The 27,936-nt window shown below is 65.5% G+C and overlaps 4 protein-coding genes across 10 annotated transcripts in view; 1 reads left to right on the top strand and 3 right to left on the bottom strand.

Moving 5' to 3' along the window:
* The window catches only part of LOC146427211 (Fc receptor-like protein 3), a 31,553-nt gene extending 20,449 nt beyond the window's left edge, over positions 1 to 11,104 (bottom strand). Inside the window, exons 1-2 of the mRNA XM_085082594.1 lie at positions 10,975 to 11,104; positions 10,305 to 10,325 (exon numbers count right to left, since the gene is read on the bottom strand). Coding sequence (XP_084938720.1) covers positions 10,305 to 10,325; positions 10,975 to 11,023 — 70 coding nt within the window. The 5' untranslated portion in view covers positions 11,024 to 11,104. The remainder of the gene's footprint in view (positions 1 to 10,304; positions 10,326 to 10,974) is intronic.
* LOC146427209 (Fc receptor-like protein 2) lies at positions 129 to 26,209 on the top strand. Of its 7 annotated transcripts, none has more exons than XM_085082587.1 (10): positions 129 to 763; positions 16,888 to 16,908; positions 17,007 to 17,237; positions 18,772 to 19,035; positions 23,247 to 23,267; positions 23,366 to 23,599; positions 23,859 to 24,125; positions 24,766 to 25,035; positions 25,158 to 25,618; positions 25,923 to 26,209. In XM_085082587.1, exons 1-9 carry the CDS (start codon positions 385 to 387, stop codon positions 25,505 to 25,507), a joined length of 2,037 nt encoding a protein of 678 aa, XP_084938713.1. In that variant the 5' UTR covers positions 129 to 384; the 3' UTR covers positions 25,508 to 25,618; positions 25,923 to 26,209. The 7 variants fall into 7 exon arrangements, with proteins under 7 accessions (XP_084938713.1, XP_084938712.1, XP_084938714.1 ...); XM_085082586.1 differs by lacking the exon at positions 18,772 to 19,035 and adding an exon at positions 17,486 to 17,749; XM_085082593.1 differs by lacking the exons at positions 129 to 763; positions 18,772 to 19,035 and adding exons at positions 16,018 to 16,302; positions 17,486 to 17,749.
* LOC146427212 (Fc receptor-like protein 2) lies at positions 7,237 to 10,428 on the bottom strand. The gene is made up of 3 exons (XM_085082597.1): positions 9,986 to 10,428; positions 9,108 to 9,737; positions 7,237 to 8,545 (listed from the first exon to the last, which is right to left on the bottom strand). Exons 1-3 carry the CDS (start codon positions 10,287 to 10,289, stop codon positions 7,821 to 7,823), a joined length of 1,659 nt encoding a protein of 552 aa, XP_084938723.1. The 5' UTR covers positions 10,290 to 10,428; the 3' UTR covers positions 7,237 to 7,820.
* LOC146427210 (Fc receptor-like protein 6) lies at positions 12,656 to 15,458 on the bottom strand. The gene is made up of 5 exons (XM_085082177.1): positions 15,222 to 15,458; positions 14,903 to 15,017; positions 14,388 to 14,651; positions 14,019 to 14,303; positions 12,656 to 13,127 (listed from the first exon to the last, which is right to left on the bottom strand). The coding sequence occupies exons 1-5, from the start codon at positions 15,456 to 15,458 to the stop codon at positions 12,802 to 12,804; spliced, it is 1,227 nt and encodes a 408-aa protein (XP_084938303.1). The 3' UTR covers positions 12,656 to 12,801.
* Positions 26,210 to 27,936: the final 1,727 nt, after the last annotated feature.

Here is a 27,936-nt window from a genome sequence, read left to right as displayed (position 1 = left end):
CCTGTCACCCGCAGGTGCTCAGACCACCCAGCTCCTCGTGGATCCCCCCTGGACACCGGCGGTGCTGTGGGACAGAGTGACACTGACCTGCCAGGGCTCGGGGACATCCAGTGACACCACCTGGTCCAAGGATGGTCAGTACTGGTGGCAGGATGCAGCTGACCACTTGATTGTCTATCAGAGTGGCACCTATAGTTGTCACCAACCCGGCACCGGGCGCAGCCCCTCCGTGAGCGTCTTAAACGGTGAGGGAGTTTGGTGTCCCCAGCCTGTCACCCGCGGGGACCCCGAGGGCTCTGGGTGAGCTCTGCTGCCTGGGTCACCCCTTGGTGTGACCAGAGCCTGTCCCCTGCACACGGGGACATCCCAGAGCATCCCAGAGCCATGGGACCCTGTTGGAACTGCGGACCCCCTGGTGCCCCTTTGGTGTGTGACACAGTGGGGGTCCCGGTGCCATCGGGACATGCCGGTGTCATGTGTCCCCACTTGTCCCCAGAGCCGTTGGTGCTGCAGATGCCAGCGCGGCCGCTTCTGGAGGGAGACACGGTGACACTGCGCTGCCGACGCTGGGACAGCTACTCTGTCACCTCGGTGTCCTTCTACCGCGAGGAGGAGGAACTGAGAAGGTCTGGCCATGGGACCGAGCTGTCCCTGTCCCCCCTGCGGCTGAACCACAGCGGCAGCTATCGCTGCAAGGGCAGGGTGAGCATCGGAATGTCACCGGGGTGGGTGGAGTCAAAGCCGGTGACAGTGACAGTGCACGGTGAGCACCGCAAAGCCCCGACAGCCCCACAGCCTGTCCCCAGCGGCCTTGGGGTCACCGTCCCCATCTCCCATCACCACCTGGAGACCTCATCCTTCCCCGATAGCCTCCCCGTGTTCCCCACCCACTGTTGGAGCCCCACAGCCCTGTTGGAGGTCCCTCCAGTGTCCCCAGGTCACACCACCCCTGTCTGCATCCCCTCACCCCCTGCATCCCCCTGCAGCTCTCCCCTCCCTGAATCTCCCATCGCTCCCTTGCTCACCCACTCGGGTCACCTACACCTCTCCTACGTCTCCTCGCTTCGCTCCTCATGTCCCCAACCCCTCCTCATGTCCCCATCACAGCCATGTCCCCCCACAGGGCTCTCGCTCTGGGAAGTGTCCCTGTCAGCACAGCCCCCCGGGGGACAGGTGGCACTGGGTGACCGGCTGGTGCTGAGCTGTGCGGTGGCTGAGGGAACACGTCCCCTGTCCTTCTCCTGGCACCGGGAGGGCTCGGGGACACCGCTGGGCACCGGTGACCGCCTGGAGCTGAACAGCGTTGGCGAGAATGACAGTGGCCACTACCGGTGCCGGGCTAGCGACGGGGACAGCGTGGCCGAGAGTCCCACACTGAATGTCACTGCCTTGGGTGAGCGACACCCTCGGGCTGAGGGTGAGCCCAAACAGGGCTCTCCCATCCTCATCCCACCACTCCTCCCCTCCCCCCACACCAGGTACCAGCCCCTCCCCCAGCCTCAGCCCCGTCTCTGTCCCCGCAGTGCCCGTGGCCAATGCCACCATCACCCCTGGCCCCCCGGCACTCCAGGTGCACACAGGTGACAACGTGACCCTGCGCTGCTCGGTGCAGGTGGGCTCAGCACCTGTCACCTTCACCTGGCTGCGCGACGGGCGGGAGGTGGCCCAGGGTCCCCTCCTGGAGCTTGGGGACATCGATGTGGGACATTCTGGCGCCTACCAGTGCGTGGCCACCAACCAGCTGGATGAGCACCGTGTGTTCCGGGCGCTCAGCCCAGAGCTGGCCCTGGAGGTGACACCGCGGGGACACTGGGGCACAGGTGGGGTGACACGGGGTCACGGGGAGTTGAGGACTCCCGGGATTCCGGGTGTCCTCAGTGTCCCCCTGTGTCCCCAGCGGTGGCTGTGAACGTCGGCAGGACCCTCCTGTACCTGGTGCTGCTCCTGGCTGTCATCGGGGGCTGTCACTGGTGGCACCGCCCGGGTGGGTGACAGTGGGGTGGCCATGGGGGTCCTGGAGTGAGTTGGGGTTTCCCCTCTCTGCCGGGCTTGGGGCTCTGGGGGGTCGGGAGCACTGGGGACACTGCAGTGGTGCAGAACTTCATGGGGTTCAGGAGTTCCTGGGGTCCAGGGGGGAATCAGTGTCCTGTGGGAATCGGGGCTGCAGTGGGGATTTGGGGGTCCCGGGGGTGGTTGGAGCTCCCGAGGTGCCAGGAAGGTTCAGGGGTCTCGGGGACCCCACAGTCACCTCCTCCCCTTTTCCCTGCAGCCCCCAGGAAGTGCCAGGACAGGTGAGTGGGGCTCCGGCCATGACTGCCCTTTCCCCTCTCCCCAGACCCCCTCAGACACCCCTGATCCCCGCAGGGCCCCCCGGAGCCCCCGGAGGAGGGGGAGGTGCTGGACACCCCCATGGAGGGCACCGAGAGGGCAGGGGGTGAGTACGGGAGGGGACAGGGACAGGGACAGGGACAGGGACAGGGACAGGGACAGGGACAGCGACAGCGACAGGGACAGGGACAGGGACAGGGACAGCGACAGCGACAGCGACAGGGACACGTCACCCACGTCTGTCACCCCCACGAGGGTCCCCACAACCGCTGTCTCTCGCAGGGTCCCCAGGGCGTTCCCCCGGCACTGTCCCCCCTCGGGATCCACAAGTGACCAAGGCGGAGCTGTCGGGACCCTGCGAGGGACAGCAGGACCCGAGTGCCACCTACGAGAATGTGCTGTGACACTGGGGAGACTGAGGGACACTGGCGGCACTGAGGGACATCGAGTCTCCCCAGGGGTCACTTCTTCCTCTCCACAGCACCCCCAGCGCTCCCCATTCCCATCCCACTGCCAGGGGGGCACAGGACCCTTTTCCCTCTGATTGCACTCCAAGCGCAGCTTTTTGATTAAAGCGGCAGAAATGGGTTTGTTTGTTCAGCTCTGTCTGTGCAGCTCGGGAAGGAGGAGGGTGCAGGTCAGGTTGTGAGCAGATCCTTGTGGGATTTGCAGGATTTTTGGGGCTCTCTGAGTCCCCTGGGGAGGGTGACAAAATGATCGATTAGGGAATTCCCGGACTGGTTCTCTCGCAGCTGCACCGAGAGCCCCGAGAGCCCCGGGACGGAGCCGGGGACAGCCTGAGGTGTCCTCGAGCCCAGCCCAGCCCCGCCGCAGCCCTGCCCGGTGCCCTTCCCTTCCCCCAGGACCCCCATTGCTCTGGGACTTCAATCTTTGACTCTCCTGAGCTCCTGTGTTCCAAATCGTCGAATTCCCGTTTCCCACCATGTCCCCAGCCTGTCCCACCGTGTCCCCAGCCTGTCCCCTCCCTGCCCCCACCATGTGTCAAACACGCCCGAGCGCGAGATGTGACCTCGCTATCTTCCCCTTCGGCCCAAGAGCCACCAACAGGGACAGGTGGCCCCGGCAGTGTGTGACAGCCAGCCCGGATGGCCGGGGACAGCAGGATGGCCGGGAAGGTGGCACTGCTGCTGTGGGGTGAGTGCCCTGGGCACAGGGGTGACAGCCCAGGGATGGCCCTGGTGAGGCAGAGAGCGGTGGGGAGGGGGCACAGGGGGCTGCGGGGTCCCCTGAGGTCCCCAATGCCAGCAGAGCCAGTCCGTGGGGGTGACCAGGGTTGTGGGGTGGCCGTGGGGACAGGAGAGAGGGGACAGAAAGGTGGGGACGGTAATGGGGGACACGGGTGTGGAGAGGGATCATGGGGCTGGGGCGGGTGTGGGGACAGGGGCAGGGACACAGGGCTGCAGGGACAGGGACAAGGGGACAAGGGCACAGGGTGACAAAGACCATCAGGATGGGATATGGGGACAAGTGCTGTGCGGCTGGTGGTAGTGAGCTGTGCCAGCTCGGGGTGGCTGTGGTGTCCCCATTTCTGGGGTGGCCTCGGTGTCCCCATCCCCGAGCGATCTGTGTCACTGTGATGTCCCTACCGGGCCAGTTTGGGGACAATGCCACTCTACATCTCCTGTGTGTGGCTGTCCCCGAGGTGCCACCCCACCCAGCCCTCTTCCTTTTCCCTTCCAGCCCAGAGCCTCAGCCTCGCCGGTGAGTCCCCAAGGGATGCCATGTCCCTGCCCTGCTGTCCCCAGCCCTGTGCTGGCCCTGGCAGGCTGGTGTCCCCTGTCACCCGCAGGTGCTCAGACCACCCAACTCCTCGTGGGATCCCAGAGCATTCCACAGCATCCTCGCCCTGGGATGCTCTGGGATGTCCCCGTGTTCAGGTGACAGGCTCTGGTCACACCAAGGGGTTATTTGGGGTCCCCACAGCTGCCAGGCTGGGGACACCCAAACCTCCCTCACCGTTTACGATGTTCACATTGGGGCTGCGCCCGGTGCCAGGTCTGTCACACTCGGAGGTGCCAATGTCATGGACAGGGACGTGGTCGGGTCCGTTCTGCCTCCAGAGCTCCCCGTTCCCGTACCAGGTGGTGTCACCTGATGTCCCCAAGCCCTGGCAGGTCAGTGTCACTCTGTCCCACAGCACCGCTGGTGTCCAGGGTGGATCCACGAGGAGCTGGAGGGTTTGGGCACCTGCAGGTGACAGGGGACACCAGGGGACAGCAGCCTGCTAGGGCCACCGTGGGTCTGGGGACAGCAGGGCAGGGACATGTCATCCCTTGGGGACTCACCAGCAAGGCTGAGGGTCTGGGCTGGAAGGGAGAAGGGACAGGGTCTGAGCAAGGGTGGCACCTCGGGGACAGCGACACACAGGAGATGTAGAGTGGCATTGTCCCCAAACGGTCCCCGTGAGGACAGAATGGCACGGATGTCTCGGGAACAGGGGTGTAAGAATTGACTCCGTGGGGTTTAGCTATGGGGATAAAAATAGGAACAAGAGATCTCTAGAGATGAGTTTTAGAACATGAAGGTTTATTGCGAAATAGAGTGGGGGTGAGAGGCCTGCCGAGCTGCAAGACGCGACTCCAAGCAGGCCAGCAGAAAGGGAGAGAGAGAGAGAAAAAAGAGAGCGATTTGCCGTTTACAATACAATAAATTGTCTTCTCTGTTGAATATTCAACTCTTCTTTAACCAATCTAAGACAAACTTCAAACTCTACAGCATTTACATACAACCTATAAGAATCATCACATTACCATACGGGGTCATGTTTCAAACCTTAAAAAAACTGCTTTTTGGGATCTCTACCAGGCAGGTAACGTCTGCTCTGACCTTTGGACTTGCCTGGGCAGAGGGCATTGTTCTATCAAGAAGGGGGATCACCTTCCTTGGCCATACCATTGTTCTCTAGTTACTCTACAACTCGAACCTTGTCTTCATTTCAATCTCGCTCATATTTTCCATATTCTCAGCATCTTTTGCAAGGTAATCATATCTATAAGGCTTTCCTATTTCATCTTCCCCAACCCAGGGGCACTGCGGCCACCCCGTGCTCAGGCAGGACGTGGGGACACTGTGGACACCCTGGAAATGGGGACACCGCGGCCACCCTGTGAAAGCACAGCTCACCCCCACCAGCCCCACAGCACCTCTCCCCATATCCCATCCTGACGTTCCTTGTCCCCTGGTCCCCTTGTCCCCTTGTCCCTGTCCCTGCAGCCCTGTGTCCCTGCCCCTGTCCCAACAGCTGCCCCAGCCCCATGATCCCTCCCCACACCCGTGTCCCCCATTACTGTCCCCACCTTTCTGTCCCCTCTCTCCTGTCCCCACGGACACCTCCCAACCCCGGTCACCCCCACAGACTGGCTCTGCTGTCATTGGGGACCTCAGGGGACCTCAGGAGCTCCTGAGCAGGGATCGGGTTTGGGTGACCCTGAGGAGGGGGAGAAGGGAGTTCAGGGAGGGTTGGGGGGCTGTGGGGGATGGGGGTGTCCGGCTGTGCCCCCAACACTTTCACTTTCCCTTTCCTGCAGCAGAAGGAAGAGGCTGTTTGTGCTCAGAGTCACCCGGGGGGTGACAGGTTCTGTCCTGGGGGACACAGCCAGGGCTTCTGTCCTGGGGACAAGAGTGGCAATAGCGAGCAGCGGCTCTGCCCCGCGGCCGTGCTGGGGCTGGGGGTGACCCCGGCTGGATGGCCACAGTGGCTCCGGACACGCTGTCCCAGCCGCTCCGGACACATGGCCACCGTCGCTGCCGCAGCCCGGGACAGTCGCGCCACTCGCAGCGCCATGGCAGCGCCACCTGCCCCGGTGACCGAGCCCAGCACTCCGCTCCCGCAGGCCCGGCGGCTCCTGCCGGGCTCCCTGCTCTCCCCCAGCCTCCCGCTCCCTCCCTCCCGGCGCCCCCCGCCCGCCCCAGGGCTGAGCCCGGCCGAGGCTCCGCAGCAGCTGCGGGGCTCAGAGCCGCTCGGGGAGCGCCGGCTGCGGGGCTTTGGGCACCGGGGGGCACCGGGCAGAGCTGCGGCGGGGCTGGGCTGGGCTCGGTGGACACCTCAGGCTGTCCCCGGCTCCGTCCCGGGGCTCTCGGGGCTCTCGGGGCTCCAGCTCGACCCGAGGATCTCGGCGGCTGCGGGATCGATGATGATGGAGACAGGGTGGCACCGCCGCAGGTCCCTGAGCCCCGGCCGGGTGTCACCGAGAGGGGACAAACAGCGAGCGGCAGCTCCTTCCCCTCTGCGGGGACAGCTGCGAGAGAACCCAATTGATCCCATTTGAGTCCGCCCGGAAATGCCCCAATTGATCATTTTGTCACCCTCCCCAAGGGACTCAGAGAGCCCCAAAAATCCCGCAAATCCCACAAGGATCTGCTCACAACCTGACCTGGACCCTCCTCCTTCCCGAGCTGCACAGACAGAGCTGAACAAACAAACCCATTTCTGCCGCTTTAATCAAAAAGCTGCGCTTGGAGTGCAATCAGAGGGAAAAGGGTCCTGTGCCCCCCTGGCAGTGGGATGGGAATGGGGAGCGCTGGGGGTGCTGTGGAGAGGAAGAAGTGACCCCTGGGGAGACTCGATGTCCCTCAGTGCCGCCAGTGTCCCTCAGTCTCCCCAGTGTCACAGCACATTCTCGTAGGTGGCACTCGGGTCCTGCTGTCCCTCGCAGGGTCCCGACAGCTCCGCCTTGGTCACTTGTGGATCCCGAGGGGGGACAGTGCCGGGGAAACGCCCTGGGGACCCTGCGAGAGACAGCGGTTGTGGGGACCCTCGTGGGGGTGACAGCCGTGGGTGACGTGTCCCTGTCCCTGTCCCTGTCCCTGTCCCTGTCCCTGTCCCTGTCCCTGTCCCTGTCCCTGTCCCTGTCCCTGTCGCTGTCCCCTCCCGTACTCACCCCCGCCCTCTCGGTGCCCTCCATGGGGGTGTCCAGCACCTCCCCCTCCTCCGGGGGCTCCGGGGGGCCCTGCGGGGATCAGGGGTGTCTGAGGGGGTCTGGGGAGAGGGGAAAGGGCACTCATGGCCGGAGCCCCCCTCACCTGTCCTGGCACTTCCTGGGGGCTGCAGGGAAAAGGGGAGGAGGTGACTGTGGGGTCCCTGAGACCCCTGAACCTTCCTGGCACCTCGGGAGCTCCAACCACCCACGGGATCCCCAAATCCCCACGGGATCCCCAAATCCCCACTGCAGCCCCGATTCCCACAGGACACTGATTCCCCCCTAGACCCCAGGAACACCTGAACCCCATGAAGTTCTGCACGACTGCAGTGTCCCCAGTGCTCCCGGCACCCCTGAGCCCCAAGCCCGGCAGGGAGGGGAAACCCCAACTCACTCCAGGACCCCCATGGCCCCCCCACTGTCACCCACCCGGGCGGTGCCACCAGTGACAGCCCCCGATGACAGCCAGGAGCAGCACCAGGTACAGGAGGGTCCTGCCGACGTTCACAGCCACTGCTGGGGACAGATGGGTCATGAGCGTCACCACTCACCTCAGGAGTCTTGCACCACCCCGTGACCCCATATGACCCCACCTGTGCCCCAGTGTCCCCGCGGTGTCACCTCCAGGGCCAGCTCTGGGCTGTGCGCCCGGAACACACGGTGCTCATCCAGCTGGTTGGTGGCCATGCACTGGTAGATGCCAGAATGTCCCACATCGATGTCCCCAAGCTCCAGCAGGGGACCCTGGGCCACCTCCCGCCCGTCGCGCAGCCAGGTGAAGGTGACAGGTGCTGAGCCCACCTGCACCGAGCAGCGCAGGGTCACGTTGTCACCTGTGTGCACCTGGAGTGCCGGGGGGCCAGGGGTGATGGTGGCATTGGCCACGGGCACTGCGGGGACAGAGACGGGGCTGAGGGAGCTGCAGCAGCTGTGGGCAATGAGGATGGGATGGGTGGGATTGGGGATGCCGAGTTTGGGGTCACCCCCAGACCGAGGGTCACTGTCGCCCAGGACGGTGACCATCAATGGGTCACTCTCAGCCACACTGTCTCCATTGCTGACTCGGCACCGGTAGCGGCCACTGTCATTGTCGCCAACGCTGTTCAGCTCCAGCTTAGGGTCAGAGCCCAGCAGTGTCCCCGAGCCCTCCCGGTGCCAGGAGAAGGACAGAGGACCTGTCCCCGCGGCCACCGCACAGCTCAGTACCAGGCTGTCACCCAGTGCCACCTGTTCCCCGGGGGGCCGTGCTGACAGGGACACTTCCGAGACTGGGATCCCTGCGGGAGGGGACAGCAGGGGACAGTGAAGGACAGCGGGCGACACCGGGGACAGTGAGAGACAGCAGAGGACAGTGAAGGGCAGCCGGGGACAGTGAGGGACAGTGAGGGACAGTGAGGGTCTCGGGGAGGGTCAGAGAGGGGTGGGTGGACCCCAGTGAGGAAGAGGGGGGCCAGAGATGGAGGAGGGCTTAGAAAGTGACCCCAGGGAGGGATGGGAGATTCAGGGCGGGGACACCCGGAGAGGGAGGGGACAGCAGGGAGGAGTGTGGGGACCCAGACGGTGCTGGTGGGACCTGAGGGCACTGGGGCACCTGAGAGAAGGGTGGGTGGGCTCAGGGAGGGATGAGGAAACCAGAGCAGGGGATATGGGGGAGCCGGGCAAGGATGGGAGGATCCGGGGAGGAGCCCAGGAAGGGATGAGGAGACCCGGGCAGTGATGGGGAGAGCCGGGCAGGGGGTGAGCGAGGGCTGGGGGTCTCCGGGCAGCGATGGGGGTCCCCGTTTGGGGCTGGCAGCCCCGGGGAGGCTGTGGGGTTGCCGTGCCCATCCCCGCACTCACTGCGCACCGTGACGCGGAGCCGGGCGCTGCTCTTCCGCACGGCCCCCCCCTCGGAGCGCACCTCGCAGCTGTAACTGCCCGAGTGGGAGACCCCCACGGCGGGCAGCAGGAGCTGCGGGGACCCCTGCGGGCCCCCCAGCAACTGCCCGTCCCGGTAGAAGAGGTGCAGGAGGGGGGCTCGGGGCCGCAGGGGGCTGGGGGTGCTGAGGCAGCTGAGACTCAGGGGGGACCCCTCGGTGGGCTCGGGGGGACCCTCCAGCTCCAGCACCGGCACCGGGAAGAGCTCTGGGAAGGAGATGGGAGTGAGGATGATGATCGCGAGTGTGCTGGGGACAGGCTGTGGGGCTGTCGGGGTTTTGCGGTGCTCACCGTGCACTGTCACTGTCACCGGCTCTGACTCCTTCGAATCAAGTCCGAAGCTCACCCTGCCCTTGCAGCGATAGCTGCCGCTGTGGTTCAGCTGCAGGGGGGACAGGGACAGCTCGGTCCCATGGCCAGACCTTCTCCGTTCCTCCTCCTCGCGGTAGAAGGACACCGAGGTGACAGAGTAGTTCTGCCAGCCCCGGCAGCGCAGTGTCACCGTGTCCCCCTCCAGCAGCGGCCGCACTGGCACCTGCAGCACCAACGGCTCTGGGGACAAGTGGGGACACATCACACCGGCATGTCCCGACGGCACCAGGACCCTCCCTTGTGTCACACACAGAGCACCAGGGGGTCCCAATTCCAATAGTGAGGTCCCCTCGCACTGGGATGCTTTGGGATGTCCCCGTGCAGGGGACAGGCTCTGGTCACACCAGGGGGTGACCCAGGCAGCAGAGCTCACCCAGAGCCCTCGGGGTCCCCGCGGGTGACAGGCTGGGGACACCAAACTCCCTCACCGTTTACGACTCTCACGGAGGGGCTGAACCCAGTGCCGGCTTGGTGACAACGATAGATGCCACTCTCAGTGACAGTGAAGTGGCCGCGTCCCTTCTGCCACGAGCTCCACCCGACCTTGCGCCAGTAGGTGACACTGGATGTCCCCGAGCCCTGGCAGATCAGTGTCACTCTGTCCCACAGCACCGCCGGTGTCCAGGGGGGATCCACGAGGAGCTGGGTGGTCTGAGCACCTGCGGGTGACAGGGGACACCAGCCTGCCAGGGCCAGCACAGGGCTGGGGACAGCAGGGCAGGGACATGGCATCCCTTGGGGACTCACCAGCGAGGCTGAGGGTCTGGGCTGGAAAGGAGAAAGGACAGGGCAGGGTGGGGGTGGCAGCGCAGGGACAGCGACACCCGGGAGGGGTAGTGTGGCATTGTCCCCAAACGGTCCCCGTGAGGACACCAGAGCGACATGGATCGCTCGGGGATGGGGACACTACTGCCACTCCGTACTCAGGCAGGGCAGGGGGACACTGTGGACACTCCAGGCATGAGGACACCACAGCCACCCCGTGCTGGCACAGGTAACCCCCACCAGCCCCACCCCCACAGGAGCAACTGGCCCCATATCCAATCCCGATAGTCCTTGTCCCCTTGTCCCCTTCTCCCCTTGTCCCCTTGTCCCCTTCTCCCCTTGTCCCCTTCTCCCCTTGTCCCCTTGTCCCCTTGTCCCTGTCCCTGCAGCCCTGTGTCCCTGCCCCTGTCCCCACACCCGCCCCAGCCCCATGGTCCCTCCCCACACCCGTGTCCCCCATTACTGTCCCCACCTTTCTGTCCCCTCTCTCCTGTCCCCACGGCCACCCCACAACCCTGGTCACCCCCACGGACTGGCTCTGCTGTCATTGGGGACCTCAGGGGACCCCGCAGCCCCCTGTGCCCCCTCCCCACCGCTCTCTGCCTCCCCAGGGCCATCCCTGGGCTGTCACCCCTGTGCCCAGGGCACTCACCCCACAGCAGCAGTGCCACCTTCCCGGCCATCCCGCTGTCCCCGGCCATCCGGGCTGGCTGTCACACACTGCCGGGGCCACCTGTCCCTGTTGGTGGCTCTTGGGCCGAAGGGGAAGGAAGCGAGGTCACATCTCGCGCCCGGAGGTGTTTGACACATAATGGGGGCAGGGAGGGGACAGGCTGGCCACAAGCTGGGGACATGGAAGGGAAATGGCGGGGACATGGTGGGACAGGCTGGGGACATGGTGGGACAGGCTGGGGACATGGTGGGACACGGGGTTTCGATGATTTGGGACACAGGAGCTCAGGAGAGCCAAAGATTGAAGTTCCAGAGCAATGGGGGTCCTGGGGGAAGGGAAGGGCACCGGGCAGGGCTGCGGCGGGGCTGGGCTGGGCTCGGGGGACACCTCAGGCTGTCCCCGGCTCCGTCCCGGGGCTCTCGGGGCTCCAGCTTGGCCCGAGGGGCTCGGGAACTGCGGGATCGATGCCTGTGGAGACAGGGTGGCACCGCCGCAGGTCCCTGAGCCCCTGCCGGGTGTCACCGAGAAGAGACAAACAGTGAGCTGCAGCTCCTTCCCCTCTGCGGGGACAGCTGCGAGGAAACTAAATTGATCCCATTTGATTCCATCCGGAAATGTCCCAACTGATCATTTTGTCACCCTCCCCAAGGGACTCAGAGAGCCCCAAAAATCCTGCAAATCCCACAAGGATCTGCTCACAACCTGACCTGGACCCTCCTCCTTCCCGAGCTGCACAGACAGAGCTGAACAAACAAACCCATTTCTGCCGCTTTAATCAAAAAGCTGCGCTTGGAGTGCAATCAGAGGGAAAAGGGTCCTGTGCCCCCCTGGCAGTGGGATGGGCATGGGGAGCGCTGGGGGTGCTGTGGAGAGGAAGAAGTGACCCCTGGGGAGACTCGATGTCCCTCAGTGCCGCCAGTGTCCCTCAGTCCCCGCAGTGTCACAGCACATTCTCGTAGGTGGCACTCGGGTCCTGCTGTCCCTCGCAGGGTCCCGACAGCTCCGCCTTGGTCACTTGTGGATCCCGAGGGGGCACAGTGCCGGGGGAACGCCCTGGGGACCCTGCGAGAGACAGTGGTTGTGGGGACCCTCGTGGAGGTGACAGCCGTGGGTGACGTGTCACTGTCGCTGTCCCTGTCGCTGTCGCTGTCGCTGTCGCTGTCCCTGTCCCTGTCCCTGTCCCCTCCCGTACTCACTCCCTGCCCTCTCGGTGCCCTCCATGGGGGTGTCCAGCACCTCCCCTTCCTCCGGGGGCTCCGGGGGGCCCTGCGGGGATCAGGGGTGTCTGAGGGGGTCTGGGGAGAGGGGAAAGGGCAGTCATGGCCGGAGCCCCACTCACCTGTCCTGGCACTTCCTGGGGGCTGCAGGGAAAAGGGGAGGAGGTGACTGTGGGGTCCCCGAGACCCCTGAACCTTCCTGGCACCCCGGGAGCTCAAACCACCCCCGAGATCCCCAAATCCCCACGGGATCCCCAAATCCCCACTGCAGCCCCGATTCCCACAGGACACTGATTCCCCCCTGGACCCCAGGAACTCCTGAACCCCATGAAGTTCTGCACGACTGCAGTGTCCCCAGTGCTCCCGACCCCCCTGAGCCCCAGAGCCCCTAGCCCGGCAGGGAGGGGAAACCCCAACTCACTCCGGGACCCCCATGGCCCCCCCACTGTCACCCACCCGGGCGGTGCCACCAGTGACAGCCCCCGATGACAGCCAGGAGCAGCACCAGGTACAGGAGGGTCCTGCCGACGTTCACAGCCACCGCTGGGGACAGATGGGTCGTGAGGGTCACCACTCACCTCAGGAGTCTTCACCCCCAGTGACCCCGTGTGACCCCACCTGTGCCCCAGTGTCCCCGCGGTGTCACCTCCAGGGCCAGCTCTGGGCTGAGCGCCCGGAACACACGGTGCTCATCCAGCTGGTTGGTGGCCACGCACTGGTAGGTGCCAGAATGTCCTACATCGATGTCCCCAAGCTCCAGGAGGGGACCCTGGGCCACCTCCCGCCCGTCGCGCAGCCAGGTGAAGGTGACAGGTGCTGAGCCCACCTGCACCGAGCAGCGCAGGGTCACGTTGTCACCTGTGTGCACCTGGAGTGCCGGGGGGCCAGGGGTGATGGTGGCATTGGCCACGGGCACTGCGGGGACAGAGACGGGGCTGAGGGAGCTGCACCAGCTGTGGGCAATGAGGATGGGATGGGTGGGATTGATGATGCCGAGTTTGGGGTCACCCCCAGCCCGAGGGTCACTGTCGCCCAGGAGGGTGACCATCAATGGGTCACTCTCAGCCACACTGTCCCCATTGCTGACTCGGCACCGGTAGCGGCCACTGTCATTGTCGCCAACGCTGTGCAGCACCAGCTTAGGGCCAGTGGCCAGCGGTGTCCCCGAGCCCTCCCGGTGCCAGGAGAAGGACAGAGGACCTGTCCCCGCGGCCACCGCACAGCTCAGCACCAGGCTGTCACCCAGTGCCACCTGTCCCCCGGGGGGCTGTGCTGACAGGGACACTCCCGAGATTGGGATCCCTGCGGGAGGGGACAGCAGGGGACAGTGAGGGACAGCAGGGGACAGTGAGCGACAGTGAGGGTCTCGGGGAGGGTCAGAGAGGGGTGGGTGGACCCCAGTGAGGAAGAGGGGGACCAGAGATGGAGGAGGGCTTAGAAAGTGACCCCAGGGAGGGATGGGAGATTCAGGGCGGGGACACCTGGGGAGGGAGGGGACAGCAGGGAGGAGTGTGGGGACCCAGACGGTGCTGGTGGGACCTGAGGGCAGTGGGGGCACCTGAGAGAAGGGTGGGTGGGCTCAGGGCGGGAAGAGGAGACCAGAGCAGGGGATATGGGGGAGCCGGGCAAGGATGGGAGGATCCGGGGAGGAGCCCAGGAAGGGATGAGGAGACCCGGGCAGTGATGGGGAGAGCCGGGCAGGGGGTGAGCGAGGGCTGGGGGTCTCCGGGCAGCGATGGGGGTCCCCAGTAGTGTCTGGGGTACCCGGGGAGGCAGTGGGGTTGCCGTGCCCATCCCCGCACTCACTGCGCACCGTGACGCGGAGCCGGGCGCTGCTCTTCCGCACGGCCCCCCCCTCGGAGCGCACCTCGCAGCTGTAACTGCCCGAGTGGGAGACCCCCACGGCGGGCAGCAGGAGCTGCGGGGACCCCTGCGGGCCCCCCAGCAACTGCCCGTCCCGGTAGAAGAGGTGCAGGAGGGGGGCTCGGGGCCGCAGGGGGCTGGGGGTGCTGAGGCAGCTGAGAGTCAGGGGGGACCCCTCGGTGGGCTCGGGGGGACCCTGCAGCTCCAGCACCGGCACCGGGAAGAGCTCTGGGAAGGAGATGGGAGTGAGGATGATGATCGCGAGTGTGCTGGGGACAGGCTGTGGGGCTGTCGGGGCTTTGCGGTGCTCACCGTGCACTGTCACTGTCACCGGCTCTGACTCCGCCCACAGTGACGTTCCGAAGCTCACCCTGCCCTTGCAGCGATAGCTGCCGCTGTGGTTCAGCTGCAGGGGGGACAGGGACAGCTCGGTCCCATGGCCAGACCTTCTCCGTTCCTCCTCCTCGCGGTAGAAGGACACCGAGGTGACAGGGGAGTTCTCCCAGCCCCGACAGCGCAGTGTCACCGTGTCCCCCTCCAGCAGCGGCCGCGCTGGCACCTGCAGCACCAACGACTCTGGGGACAAGTGGGGACACATCGCACCGGCATGTCCCGATGGCACCGGGACCCCCCATTGGGTTACACCCAGCGTCCCAGAGGGTCCCCAATTCCAACAGTGGTGTCCCCTCTCGCTGGGATGCTCTGGGATGTCCCCGTGTGCAGGGGACAGGCTCTGGTCACACCAGGGCGTGACCCAGGCAGCCGAGCTCACCCAGAGCCCTCGGGGTCCCCGCGGGTGACAGGCTGGGGACACCAAACTCCCTCACCGTTTGAGACGCTCACGGAGGGGCTGTGCCCGGTGCCGCGTTGGTGACAATTATAGTTGCCACTGTCAGCGACAGTGAAGTGTGCAGCTGCATCCTGCCACCAGTACTGACCATCCTTGTATCAGGTGGTGTCACCGGATGTCCCCGAGCCCTGGTAGCTCAGTGTCACTTTGTCCCACAGCAGCGCCGGTGTCCAGGGGGGATCCACGAGGAGCTGGGTGGTCTGAGCACCTGCGGGTGACAGGGGACACCAGCCTGCCAGGGCCAGCACAGGGCTGGGGACAGCAGGGCAGGGACATGGCATCCCTTGGGGACTCACCAGCGAGGCTGAGGGTCTGGGCTGGAAGGGAGAATGGACAGGGTTGGGTGGGGTGGAACCTCGGGAGTCCGTTGGGCTGCTCGCTGTTGCCACTCTTGTCCCCAGGACAGAAGCCCTGGCTGTGTCCCCCAGGACAGAACCTGTCACCCCCGGGTGACTCTGAGCACAAACAGCCTCTTCCTTCTGCTGCAGGAAAGGGAAAGTGAAAGTGTTGGGGGCACAGCCGGACACCCCCATCCCCCACAGCCCCCCAACCCTCCCTGAACTCCCTTCTCCCCCTCCTCAGGGTCACCCAAACCCGATCCCTGCTCAGGAGCTCCCCGGGATCGCCGAGCCGGGAATTGGGGCAGTGCGAAATTGAGGGGAAAAGGGAAGAAATGGAACTAAAGAGAGGGAAAAGCCCCTGGGAGGGGAAGAGGGGGAAGCACAGAGGCAGAGCTGCCCGGAATCCCCCCGGAGTGACCCCCAGGCCATGGGGAGCCCGAGGGGCTGTGCTGGGCCCTGGGTCACCCCAACATCTGAGGCACCCAGTGCAGGAGCTGTGACCCACATGCCCACCCAGCCACTGCCCATCCCTGGCACCCCCATTGCCCTGGGAACCCAACCATGGCACCCCCATTCCCTATGTCCCCCCAGCCTGGCACTGCCATTGCCCAGGGTCTCCATGGCCCAGGACCCCCATTGCCGAGGAGCCCCCTCCCCTTGATTCCATCCCCTGCACCCTCCCTTCCCCCAGGACCCCCATTGCTGTGGGACCTCAATCTTTGGCTCTCCTGAGCTTCTGTGTCCAAATCGTCGAATTCCCGTGTCCCACCATGTCCCCAGCCTGTCCCACCATGTCCCCAGCCTGTCCCACCATGTCCCCGCCATGTCCCCGCCCTGCCCCCAGCTTGTGGCCAGCCTGTCCCCTCCCTGCCCCCACCATGTGTCAAACACGCCCGAGCGCAAGATGTGACCTCGCTTCCTTCCCCTTCGGCCCAAGAGCCACCAACAGGGACAGGTGGCCCCGGCAGTGTGTGACAGCCAGCCCGGATGGCCGGGGACAGCGGGATGGCCGGGAAGGTGGCACTGCTGCTGTGGGGTGAGTGCCCTGGGCACAGGGGTGACAGCCCAGGGATGGCCCTGGTGAGGCAGAGAGCGGTGGGGAGGGGGCACAGGGGGCTGCGGGGTCCCCTGAGGTCCCCAGTGCCAGCAGAGCCAGTCCCTGGGGGTGACCAGGGTTGTGGGGTGGCCGTGGGGACAGGAGAGAGGGGACAGAAAGGTGGGGACAGTAATGGGGGACACGGGTGTGGGGAGGGATCATGGGGCTGGGGCGGGTGTGGGGACAGGGGCAGGGACCCAGGGCTGCAGGGACAAGGGGACAGTTGGACCGGTGGACAGGGTGACAATGACCATCGGGATGGGATATAGGGACAGGTGCTGAGGGCTGGTGGTAGTGAGCTGTGCCAGCACGGGGTGGCTGTGGTGTCCTCATGCCTGGAGTGTCCACAGTGTCCCCAAGCCCTGCCTGAGTACGGAGTGGCCGTGGTGTCCCCATCCCCGAGCGATCCATGTCGCTCTGGTGTCCTCACCGGGACAGTTTGGGGACAATGCCACACTACACCTCCCGGGTGGCGCTGTCCCTGCGCTGCCACCCCCAGTCAACCCTGTCCCTTCTCCTTTCCAGCCCAGACCCTCAGCCTCGCTGGTGAGTCCCCAAGGGATGCCATGTCCCCACCCCGCTGTCCCCAGCCCTGTGCTGGCCCTGGCAGGCCGGTGTCCCCTGGTGTCCCCTGTCACCCGCAGGTGCTCAGACCACCCAGCTCCTGGTGAATCCCCCCTGGATACCGCCAGTGGTGTGGGACAGAGTGACACTGACCTGCCAGGGCTCGGGGACATCCGGTGACACCACCTGGTACGGGAAAGAACAGCCCTGGTTGTCGAATGCAGCTGCCAACCTCACTGTCACCGAGAGTGGCACCTATAATTGTCACCAACCCGGCACCGGGCACAGCCCCTCCGTGAGCGTCTTAGATGGTGAGGGAGTTTGGTGTCCCCAGCCTGTCACCCGCGGGGACCCCGAGGGCTCTGGGTGAGCTCTGCTGCCTGGGTCACCCCCTGGTGTGACCAGAGCCTGTCCCCTGCACGGGGACATCCCAGAGCATCCAAGTGTGAGGGGACTTCCCTGCTGGAATCGCGGACCCCTGGTGCTCTGTGTGTGACACAATGGGGGGTCCCGGTGCCATCGGGACATGCCGGTGTGATGTGTCCCCACTTGTCCCCAGAGTCGTTGGTGCTGCAGGTGCCAGCGCGGCCGCTGCTGGAGGGGGACACGGTGACACTGCGCTGTCGGGGCTGGCAGGACAAGCCTGTCACCTCGGTGTCCTTCTACCGCGAGGAGGAGGAACTGGCAAGGTCTGGCCATGGGACCGAGCTGTCCCTGTCCCCCCTGCAGCTGAACCACAGCGGCAGCTATCGCTGCAAGGGCAGGGTGAGCTTCGGAACGTCACTGTGGGAGGAGTCAGAGCCGGTGACAGTGACAGTGCACGGTGAGCACCGCAAAACCCCGACAGCCCCTCAGCCTGTCCCCAGCACACTCGCGATCATCATCCTCTCTCCCATCTCACCCCCAGAGCTCTTCCCGGTGCACGGCAACCCCGACAGCCTCCCCGGGTACCCCAGACACAACTGGGGACCCCCAGCCCTCGCTGACCCCCTGCCCGGCTCTCCCCATCACTGCCCCTCCTGGGCTCCTCCCCGGATCCTCCCATCCTTGCCCGGCTCCCCCATATCCCCTGCTCTGCTCCCTTCATCCCCCATTTCCGGGGTGGCCGCGGTGTCCCCATCCCCGAGCGCTCCGTGCCACATTGGTGTCCCCAAGGAGACAGTTTGGGGACAGCCCCCTCACCTTGTCCCCTGCGTGTCGCTGTCCCCGAGGTGCCACCCTTGCTCAGACCCTGTCCTTTCTCCCTTCCAGCCCAGACCATCAGCCTCGCTGGTGAGTCCCCAAGGGATGTCGTGTCCCTGCCCTGCTGTCCCCAGCCCTGTGCTGGCCCTGGCAGGCTGGTGTCCCCTGGTGTCCCCTGTCACCCGCAGGTGCCCAGACCCCCCAGCTCCTCGTGGATCCCCCCTGGACGCCAGCGGTGCTGTGGGACAAAGTGACACTGACCTGCCAGGGCTCGGGGACATCCGGTGTCACCTACTGGTACAAGGATGGTCAGTACTGGTGGCCGAATGCAGCCTTCACTGTCTATCAGAGTGGCACCTATAGTTGTCACCAACCCGGCACCGGGCACAGCCCCTCCGTGAGCGTCGTAGATGGTGAGGGGAGTTTGGTGTCCCCAGCCTGTCACCCGCGGGGACCCCGAGGGCTCTGGGTGAGCTCTGCTGCCTGGGTCACGCCCTGGTGTGACCCGATCCTGTCCCCTGCACGGGGACATCCCAGAGCATCCCAGAGCCATGGGACCCTGTTGGAACTGCGGACCCCCTGGTGCCCCTTTGGTGTGTGACACAGTGGGGGTCCCGGTGCCATCGGGACATGCCGGTGTGATGTGTCCCCACTTGTCCCCAGACCCGTTGGTGCTGCAGGTGCCAGCGCGACCGCTGCTGGAGGGGGACACGGTGACACTGCGCTGCCGGGTCAGGGAGAGCTACTCTGTCACCTCGGTGTCCTTCTACCGCGAGGAGGAGGAACTGGGCTGGGCCGTCAATGGGACCGAGCTGTCCCTGTCCCCCCTGCAGCTGCACCACAGCGGCAGCTATCGCTGCAAGGGCAGGGTGAGCTTCGGAACGTCACTGGAGTCGGAGTCAAAGCCGGTGACAGTGACAGTGCATGGTGAGCACCGCAAAGCCCCGACAGCCCCACAGCCTGTCCCCAGCGGCCTTGGGGTCACCGTCCCCATCTCCCATCACCATGTGGGGACACCCATCCTTCCCCGACAGCCTCCCGGGTCACCCAGCCCTGTTGGAGGTCCCTCCAGTGTCCCCAGGTCACACCACCCCTGTCTGCATCCCCTCACCCCCTGCATCCCCCTGCAGCTCTCCCCTCCCTGAATCTCCCATCGCTCCCTTTCTCACCCACTCGGCTCTCCTCCATCCTCTCCTACATCTCCTCCCTCCCCTCCCCCTGTCCCCAAGCCCTCCTCATGTCCCCATCCTATCCACGTGCCCTACAGGGGTCTCACTCTGGGGAGTGTCCCTGTCATCGCAGCCCCCCGGGGGACAGGTGGCACTGGGTGACCGGCTGGTGCTGAGCTTTGCGGTAGCCGCGGGGACACGTCCCCTGTCCTTCTCCTGGCACCGGGAGGGCTCGGGGACACCGCTGGCCATTGGTCGTAAGCTGGTGCTGAGCAGCGTTGGCGACAATGACAGTGGCCGCTACCGGTGCCGAGTCAGCAGTGGGGACAGTGTGGCTGAGAGTGACCCATTGATTGTCACCGTCCGGGGTGAGAGTGACCCTCGGGCTGGGGGTGACCCCAGACTCGGCATCCCCAATCCCACCCATCCCATCCTCATTGCCCACAGCTGGTGCAGCTCCCTCAGCCCCGTCTCTGTCCCCGCAGTGCCCGTGGCCAATGCCACCATCACCCCTGGCCCCCCGGCACTCCAGGTGCACACAGGTGACAACGTGACCCTGCGCTGCTCGGTGCAGGTGGGCTCAGCACCTGTCACCTTCACCTGGCTGCGCGACGGGCGGGAGGTGGCCCAGGGTCCCCTGCTGGAGCTTGGGGACATCGATGTGGGACATTCTGGCACCTACCAGTGCGTGGCCACCAACCAGCTGGATGAGCACCGTGTGTTCCGGGCGCTCAGCGCAGAGCTGGCCCTGGAGGTGACACCGCGGGGACACTGGGGCACAGGTGGGGTCATATGGGGTCACTGGGGGTGAAGACTCCTGAGGTGAGTGGTGACCCTCATGACCCATCTGTCCCCAGCAGTGGCTGTGAACGTCGGCAGGACCCTCCTGTACCTGGTGCTGCTCCTGGCTGTCATCGGGGGCTGTCACTGGTGGCACCGCCCGGGTGGGTGACAATGGGGGCCATGGGGGTCCCAGAGTGAATTGGGGTTTCCCCTCCCTGCCGGGCTTGGGGCTCTGGGGCTCAGGGGGGTCGGGAGCACTGGGGACACTGCAGTCGTGCAGAACTTCATGGGGTTCAGGTGTTCCTGGGGTCCAGGGGGGAATCAGCGTCCTGTGGGAATCGGGGCTGCAGTGGGGATTTGGGGATTCCGTGGGGATTTGGGGGTCCCGTGGGTGGTTGGAGCTCCCGAGGTGCCAGGAAGGTTCAGGGGTCTCGGGGACCCCACAGTCACCTCCTCCCCTTTTCCCTGCAGCCCCCAGGAAGTGCCAGGACAGGTGAGGGGGGCTCCGGCCATGACTGCCCTTTCCCCTCTCCCCAGACCCCCTCAGACACCCCTGATCCCCGCAGGGCCCCCCGGAGCCCCCGGAGGAGGGGGAGGTGCTGGACACCCCCATGGAGGGCACCGAGAGGGCAGGGGGTGAGTACGGGAGGTGACAGGGACAGGGACAGGGACAGGGACAGCGACAGGGACAACGACAGCGACAGGGACAGCGACAGGGACAGGGACAGGGACAGGGACAGGGACAGGGACAGGGACACGTCACCCACGGCTGTCACCCCCACGAGGGTCCCCACAACCGCTGTCTCTCGCAGGGTCCCCAGGGCGTTCCCCCGGCACTGTCCCCCCTCGGGATCCACAAGTGACCAAGGCGGAGCTGTCGGGACCCTGCGAGGGACAGCAGGACCCGAGTGCCACCTACGAGAATGTGCTGTGACACTGGGGAGACTGAGGGACACTGGCGGCACTGAGGGACATCGAGTCTCCCCAGGGGTCACTTCTTCCTCTCCACAGCACCCCCAGCGCTCCCCATTCCCATCCCACTGCCAGGGCGGCACAGGACCCTTTTCCCTCTGATTGCACTCCAAGCGCAGCTTTTTGATTAAAGCGGCAGAAATGGGTTTGTTTGTTCAGCTCTGTCTGTGCAGCTCGGGAAGGAGGAGGGTCCGGGTCAGGTTGTGAGCAGATCCTTGTGGGATTTGCAGGATTTTTGGGGCTCTCTCAGTCCCTTGGGGAGGGTGAAAAAATGATCGATTGGGGCATTGCCGGGCTGGTTCCCTCGCAGCTGCACCGAGAGCCCCGAGAGCCCCGGGATGGAGCCGGGGACAGCCTGAGGTGTCCCCCGAGCCCAGCCCAGCCCCGCCGCAGCCCTGCCCGGTGCCCCCCGGTGCCCAAAGCCCCGCAGCCGGCGCTCCCCGAGCGGCTCTGAGCCCCGCAGCTGCTGCGGAGCCTCGGCCGGGCTCAGCCCTGGGGCGGGCGGGGGGCGCCGGGAGGGAGGGAGCGGGAGGCTGGGGGAGAGCAGGGAGCCCGGCAGGAGCCGCCGGGCCTGCGGGAGCGGAGTGCTGGGCTCGGTCACCGGGGCAGGTGGCGCTGCCATGGCGCTGCGAGTGGCGCGACTGTCCCGGGCTGCGGCAGCGACGGTGGCCATGTGTCCGGAGCGGCTGGGACAGCGTGTCCGGAGCCACTGTCGCCATCTGGCCAGGGTCACCCCCAGCCCCAGCACGGCCGCGGGGCAGAGCCGCTGCTCGCTATTGCCACACTTGTCCCCAGGACAGAACCGCTGGCTGTGTCCCCCAGGACAGAACCTGTCACCCCCCGGGTGACTCTGAGCACAAACAGCCTCTTCCTTCTGCTGCAGGAAAGGGAAAGTGAAAGTGTTGGGGGCACAGCCGGACACCCCCATCCCCCACAGCCCCCCAACCCTCCCTGAACTCCCTTCTCCCCCTCCTCAGGGTCACCCAAACCCGATCCCTGCTCAGGAGCTCCCCGGGATCGCCGAGCCGAGAATTGGGGCAGTGTGGAATTGAGGGGAAAAGGGAAGAAATGGAACTAAAGAGAGGGAAAAGCCCCTGGGAGGGGAAGAGGGGGAAGCACAGAGGCAGAGCTGCCCGGAATCCCCCCGGAGTGACCCCCCGGCCATGAGGAGCCCGAGGGGCTGTGCTGGGCCCTGGGTCACCCCAACATCTGAGGCACACAGTGCAGGAGCTGTGACCCACATGCCCACCCAGCCACTGCCCATCCCTGGCACCCCCATTGCCCTGGGAACCCAACCATGGCACCCCCATTCCCTATGTCCCCCCAGCCTGGCACTGCCATTGCCCAGGGTCTCCATGGCCCAGGACCCCCATTGCCGAGGAGCCCCCTCCCCTTGATTCCATCCCCTGCACCCTCCCTTCCCCCAGGACCCCCATTGCTCTGGGACCTCAATCTTTGGCTCCCCTGAGCTCCTGTGTCCCAAATCGTCGAATTCCCGTGTCCCACCATGTCCCCAGCCTGTCCCACCATGTCCCCAGCCTGTCCCACCATGTCCCTGCCATGTCCCCGCCCTGCCCCCAGCTTGTGGCCAGCCTGTCCCCTCCCTGCCCCCACCATGTGTCAAACACCTCCGGGCGCGAGATGTGACCTCGCTTCCTTCCCCTTCGGCCCAAGAGCCACCAACAGGGACAGGTGGCCCCGGCAGTGTGTGACAGCCAGCCCGGATGGCCGGGGACAGCGGGATGGCCGGGAAGGTGGCACTGCTGCTGTGGGGTGAGTGCCCTGGGCACAGGGGTGACAGCCCAGGGATGGCCCTGGGGAGGCAGAGAGCGGTGGGGAGGGGGCACAGGGGGCTGCGGGGTCCCCTGAGGTCCCCAGTGCCAGCAGAGCCAGTCCGTGGGGGTGGATGCTGGTGTGACTTGGTTGTGGAGTGTGGACAGGAACAGGGGGACAGGAATTTGGAGACAGTGATGCGGGCACAGGGACAAGAGGACAGGCACCATGAGGTAGTGGGGACAAGAGCTTTGGGGCTGGTCGCAGTGGTCTGTGTCCTCATGTCCTGCATCATCCTCGGGTGGCCACAGTGTCCCCATCCCTGGGACATCCGTGTCACTGTGATGTCCCCACAGGGACAGTTTGGGGACACGCTTTGCCCCGGGTGTCGCTGTCCCCATGGTGCCACCCTGACCCATCCCTGTCCTTTCTCCCTTCCAGCCCAGACCCTCAGCCTCGCTGGTGAGTACCCAAGGGATGCCATATCCCTGCCCCACTGTCCCCAGCCCTGTGCTGGCCCTGGCAGGCTGGTGTCCCCTGGTGTCCCCTGTCACCCGCAGGTGCTCAGACCACCCAGCTCCTCGTGGATCCCCCCTGGACACCAGCGGTGCTGTGGGACAGAGTGACACTGACCTGCCAGGGCTTGGGGACTCCCAATGTCACCACGTGGTACAAGGATGGTCAGCTCTGGGGGAAAAATGACGGGATCCACCAATTCCGTGTCACCGAGGTTGGCACCTACGAGTGTCACCGACCTGGCGCCAGGCGCAGCCCCTCCGTCAGCGTCTCCAATGGTGAGGGAGGTTTGTGTCCCCAGCCTGACACCCGCGGGAACCCCGAGGGCTCTGGGTGAGCTCTGCTAACTGGGTCACTTCCGTCGTGTGACCAGAGCCTGTCCCCTGCACACGGGGACATCCCAGAGCATCCCAGGGCGTGGGGACCCTATTGGAACTGGGGACCCCTGGGGCACTGGGTGTGACACAGTGGGGGAGTCCTGGTGCCATCAGGACCTCACAGGCCCTTCCAGTGTGACAGGACCCTCCTGTCCCCCAGACGAGGTGGTGCTGCAGGTGCCAGCGTGGGCGCTGCTGGAGGGGGACAGAGTGACACTGCGCTGCCGGCGCTCGAGTGGCAAACCGGTCAGAGACGTGCGCTTCTACCGCGGGGAGGAGATGGTGTCGGTGTCTTACACTGCGGTAGTCTTTTCGCTGTACCCGCTGCGGCTGAGCGACAGCGGAGTGTACAGCTGCAGGAGCTGGGAGAGATGCGAGAGGTCATGTGTGTGGGTGTACTCGGAGCCGGTGACAGTGACAGTGCGCGGTGAGCACCCCTCAGCCTGTCCCCAGCACACTCGGGGTCACCATCATCTCCCCCACCTCTGTCCCAGAGCTCTTCCCGGTGCCGGTGCTGGAGCTGGAGGGTCCCCCCGAGCCCACCGAGGGGTCCCCCCTGACTCTCAGCTGCCTCAGCACCCCCAGCCCCCTGCGGCCCCGAGCCCCCCTCCTGCACCTCTTCTACCGGGACGGGCAGTTGCTGGGGGGCCCGCAGGGGTCCCCGCAGCTCCTGCTGCCCGCCGTGGGGGTCTCCCACTCGGGCAGTTACAGCTGCGAGGTGCGCTCCGAGGGGGGGGCCGTGCGGAAGAGCAGCGCCCGGCTCCGCGTCACGGTGCGCAGTGAGTGCGGGGATGGGCACGGCAACCCCCACAGCCTCCCCGGGTACCCCAGACACAGCTGGGGACACCCAGCCAGATTGCAGGTCCCTCCAGGGTCCCCAGGTCGCATCAGCCCGGCCGGCATCCGCTCACCCCCTGCATCCCTCCCCATGTCTCCCCTCCCTGAATCTCCCACCGCTCCCTTGCTCACCCACTCGGCTCTCCTCCATCCTCTCCTACGTCTCCTCGCTCCGCTCCTCATGTCCCCAACCCCTCCTCATGTCCCCATCACACCTATGTCCCCCACAGGGCTCTCACTCTGGGAAGTGTCCCTGTCGGTTCAGCCTCCCGGGGGACAGGTGGCACTGGGTGACCGGCTGGTGCTGAGCTGTGTGATGGCAACGGGGACATGTCCTCTGTCCTTCTCCTGGCACCGGGAGGGCTCGGGGACACCGCTGGGCACTGGCCCTCAGCTGGAGCTGAACAGCGTTGGCGTGAATGACAGTGGCCGCTACCGGTGCCGGGCTAGCGACGGGGACAGCGTGGCCGAGAGTCCCACACTGAATGTCACTGTCTTGGGTGAGCGACACCCTCGGGCTGGGGATGACCCCAGCCCTGAAATCATCATTCCCACGCATCCCCTCCCCCCACACCTAATGCCAGCCCCTCCCCCAGCCTCAGCCCCGTCTCTGTCCCCGCAGTGCCCGTGGCCAATGCCACCATCACCCCTGGCCCCCCGGCACTCCAGGTGCACACAGGTGACAACGTGACCCTGCGCTGCTCGGTGCAGGTGGGCTCAGCACCTGTCACCTTCACCTGGCTGCGGGACGGGCGGGAGGTGGCCCAGGGTCCCCTCCTGGAGCTTGGGGACACCGATGTGGGACATTCTGGCACCTACCAGTGCGTGGCCACCAACCAGCTGGATGAGCACCGTGTGTTCCGGGCACTCAGCCCAGAGCTGGCCCTGGAGGTGACAGCGCGGGGACACTGGGGCACAGGTGGGGTCATATGGGGTCACGGGGTGGTGCAAGACTCCTGTGGTGAGTGGTGACCCTCATGACCCATCTGTCCCCAGCGATGGCTGTGAACGTCGGCAGGACCCTCCTGTACCTGGTGCTGCTCCTGGCTGTCATCGGGGGCTGTCACTGGTGGCACCGCCCGGGTGGGTGACAATGGGGGGGCCATGGGGGTCCTGGAGTGAGTTGGGGTTTCCCCTCCCTGCCGGGCTTGGGGCTCAGGGGGGTCGGGAGCACTGGGGACACTGCAGTGGTGCAGAACTTCATGGGGGTCAGGAGTTCCTGGGGTCCAGGGGGGAATCAGTGTCCTGTGGGAATCGGGGCTGCAGTGGGGATTTGGGGATTCCGTGGGGATTTGGGGATCTCGTGGGTGGTTGGAGCTCCCGAGGTGCCAGGAAGGTTCAGGGGTCTCGGGGACCCCACAGTCACCTCCTCCCCTTTTCCCTGCAGCCCCCAGGAAGTGCCAGGACAGGTGAGGGGGGCTCCGGCCATGACTGCCCTTTCCCCTCTCCCCAGACCCCCTCAGACACCCCTGATCCCCGCAGGGCCCCCCGGAGCCCCCGGAGGAGGGGGAGGTGCTGGACACCCCCATGGAGGGCACCGAGAGGGCAGGGGGTGAGTACGGGAGGGGACAGGGACAGGGACAGGGACAGGGACAGCGACAGCGACAGCGACAGTGACACGTCACCCACGGCTGTCACCCCCACGAGGGTCCCCACAACCGCTGTCTCTCGCAGGGTCCCCAGGGCGTTCCCCCGTCACTGTCCCCCCTCGGGATCCACAAGTGACCAAGGCGGAGCTGTCGGGACCCTGCGAGGGACAGCAGGACCCGAGTGCCACCTACGAGAATGTGCTGTGACACTGGGGAGACTGAGGGACACTGGCGGCACTGAGGGACATCGAGTCTCCCCAGGGGTCACTTCTTCCTCTCCACAGCACCCCCAGCGCTCCCCATTCCCATCCCACTGCCAGGGGGGCACAGGACCCTTTTCCCTCTGATTGCACTCCAAGCGCAGCTTTTTGATTAAAGCGGCAGAAATGGGTTTGTTTGTTCAGCTCTGTCTGTGCAGCTCGGGAAGGAGGAGGGTCCGGGTCAGGCTGTGAGCAGATCCTTGTGGGATTTGCAGGATTTTTGGGGCTCTCTGAGTCCCCTGGGGAGGGTGACAAAATGATCGATTAGGGAACTCCCGGGCTGGTTCCCTCGCAGCTGCACCGAGAGCCCCGAGAGCCCCGAGAGCCCCGGGACGGAGCCGGGGACAGCCTGAGGTGTCCCCCGAGCCCAGCCCAGCCCCGCCGCAGCCCTGCCCGGTGCCCCTCTCTTCCCGAAGGACCCCCATTGCTGTGGGACTTCAATCTTTGGCTCTCCTGAGCTCCTGTGTCCCAAATCGTCGAATTCCCGTGTCCCACCATGTCCCCAGCCTGTCCCACCATGTCCCCCGCTTGTCCCCGCCCTGCCCCCAGCTTGTGGCCAGCCTGTCCCCTCCCTGCCCCCACCATGTGTCAAACACCTCCGGGCGCGAGATGTGACCTCGCTTCCTTCCCCTTCGGCCCAAGAGCCACCAACAGGGACAGGTGGCCCCGGCAGTGTGTGACAGCCAGCCCGGATGGCCGGGGACAGCGGGATGGCCGGGAAGGTGGCACTGCTGCTGTGGGGTGAGTGCCCTGGGCACAGGGGTGACAGCCCAGGGATGGCCCTGGGGAGGCAGAGAGCGGTGGGGAGGGGGCACAGGGGGCTGCGGGGTCCCCTGAGGTCCCCAATGCCAGCAGAGCCAGTCCGTGGGGGTGACCAGGGTTGTGGGGTGGCCGTGGGGACAGGAGAGAGGGGACAGAAAGGTGGGGACGGTAATGGGGGACACAGGTGTGGAGAGGGATCATGGGGCTGGGGCGGGTGTGGGGACAGGGGCAGGGACACAGGGCTGCAGGGACAGGGACAAGGGGACAGGGGGACAAGGACCATCAGGATGGGATATGGGGACAAGTGCTGTGCGGCTGGTGGTAGTGACCTGTGCCAGCACGGGGTGACTGTGGTGTCCCCATTTCTGGGGTGGCCTCGGTGTCCCCATCCCCGAGCGATCTGTGTCACTGTGATGTCCCTATCGGGCCAGTTTGGGGACAATGCCACTCTACATCTCCTGTGTGTCGCTGTCCCCGAGGTGCCACCCCACCCAGCCCTCTTCCTTCTCCCTTCCAGCCCAGACCCTCAGCCTCGCTGGTGAGTACCCAAGGGATGCCATGTCCGTGCCCTGCTGTCCCCAGCCCTGTGCTGGCCCTGGCAGGCTGGTGTCCCCTGGTGTCCCCTGTCACCCTCAGGTGCTCAGACCACCCAGCTAATATTCACTCTAAATATTTTAAAAGGGTTTTACTGAATTTGTCTAAGATACCGAGTTGGTTTACAAACTAAGATATTATGCACATAATGATAACTGATGCTTTGAGGAGATAGTTCAAAAATTAACTTTGTTAA

The sequence above is a fragment of the Lichenostomus cassidix genome, chromosome 25 (genome assembly GCF_008360975.1).
Source record: "Lichenostomus cassidix isolate B80296 chromosome 25, HeHo_3.0, whole genome shotgun sequence".
Classification (NCBI taxonomy): Eukaryota; Metazoa; Chordata; class Aves; order Passeriformes; family Meliphagidae; genus Lichenostomus; species Lichenostomus cassidix.
This window is presented reverse-complemented; position numbering and strand designations above follow the sequence as displayed.

What these genes read in the sequence shown, in the direction of transcription:
- LOC146427209 (XM_085082587.1), top strand. Translation starts at nt 385, where the DNA reads ATGGGACCCTGTTGGAACTGCGGACCCCCTGGTGCCCCTTTGGTGTGT. An exon ending in CCAGACCCTCAGCCTCGCTG is followed by an intron (nt 16,909 to 17,006) that starts GTGAGTCCCCAA and finishes TGTCACCCGCAG; the next exon opens with GTGCTCAGACCACCCAGCTC. An exon ending in CCAGACCCTCAGCCTCGCTG is followed by an intron (nt 23,268 to 23,365) that starts GTGAGTACCCAA and finishes TGTCACCCGCAG; the next exon opens with GTGCTCAGACCACCCAGCTC.
- LOC146427212 (XM_085082597.1), bottom strand. Translation starts at nt 10,289, where the DNA reads ATGCCATGTCCCTGCCCTGCTGTCCCCAGCCCTGTGCTGGCCCTGGCA. An exon ending in CTCCGTGAGAGTCGTAAACG is followed by an intron (nt 9,738 to 9,985) that starts GTGAGGGAGTTT and finishes ACTTGTCCCCAG; the next exon opens with AGCCGTTGGTGCTGCAGGTG. An exon ending in GCTCCGCGTCACGGTGCGCA is followed by an intron (nt 8,546 to 9,107) that starts GTGAGTGCGGGG and finishes CCCCTCCCGCAG; the next exon opens with GGATCCCAGTCTCGGAAGTG.
- LOC146427210 (XM_085082177.1), bottom strand. Translation starts at nt 15,458, where the DNA reads ATGGGGGTGTCCGGCTGTGCCCCCAACACTTTCACTTTCCCTTTCCTG. An exon ending in CTCCGTGAGCGTCTCAAACG is followed by an intron (nt 14,652 to 14,902) that starts GTGAGGGAGTTT and finishes ACTTGTCCCCAG; the next exon opens with AGTCGTTGGTGCTGCAGGTG. An exon ending in GCTCCGCGTCACGGTGCGCA is followed by an intron (nt 13,128 to 14,018) that starts GTGAGTGCGGGG and finishes CTGTCCCCGCAG; the next exon opens with TGCCCGTGGCCAATGCCACC.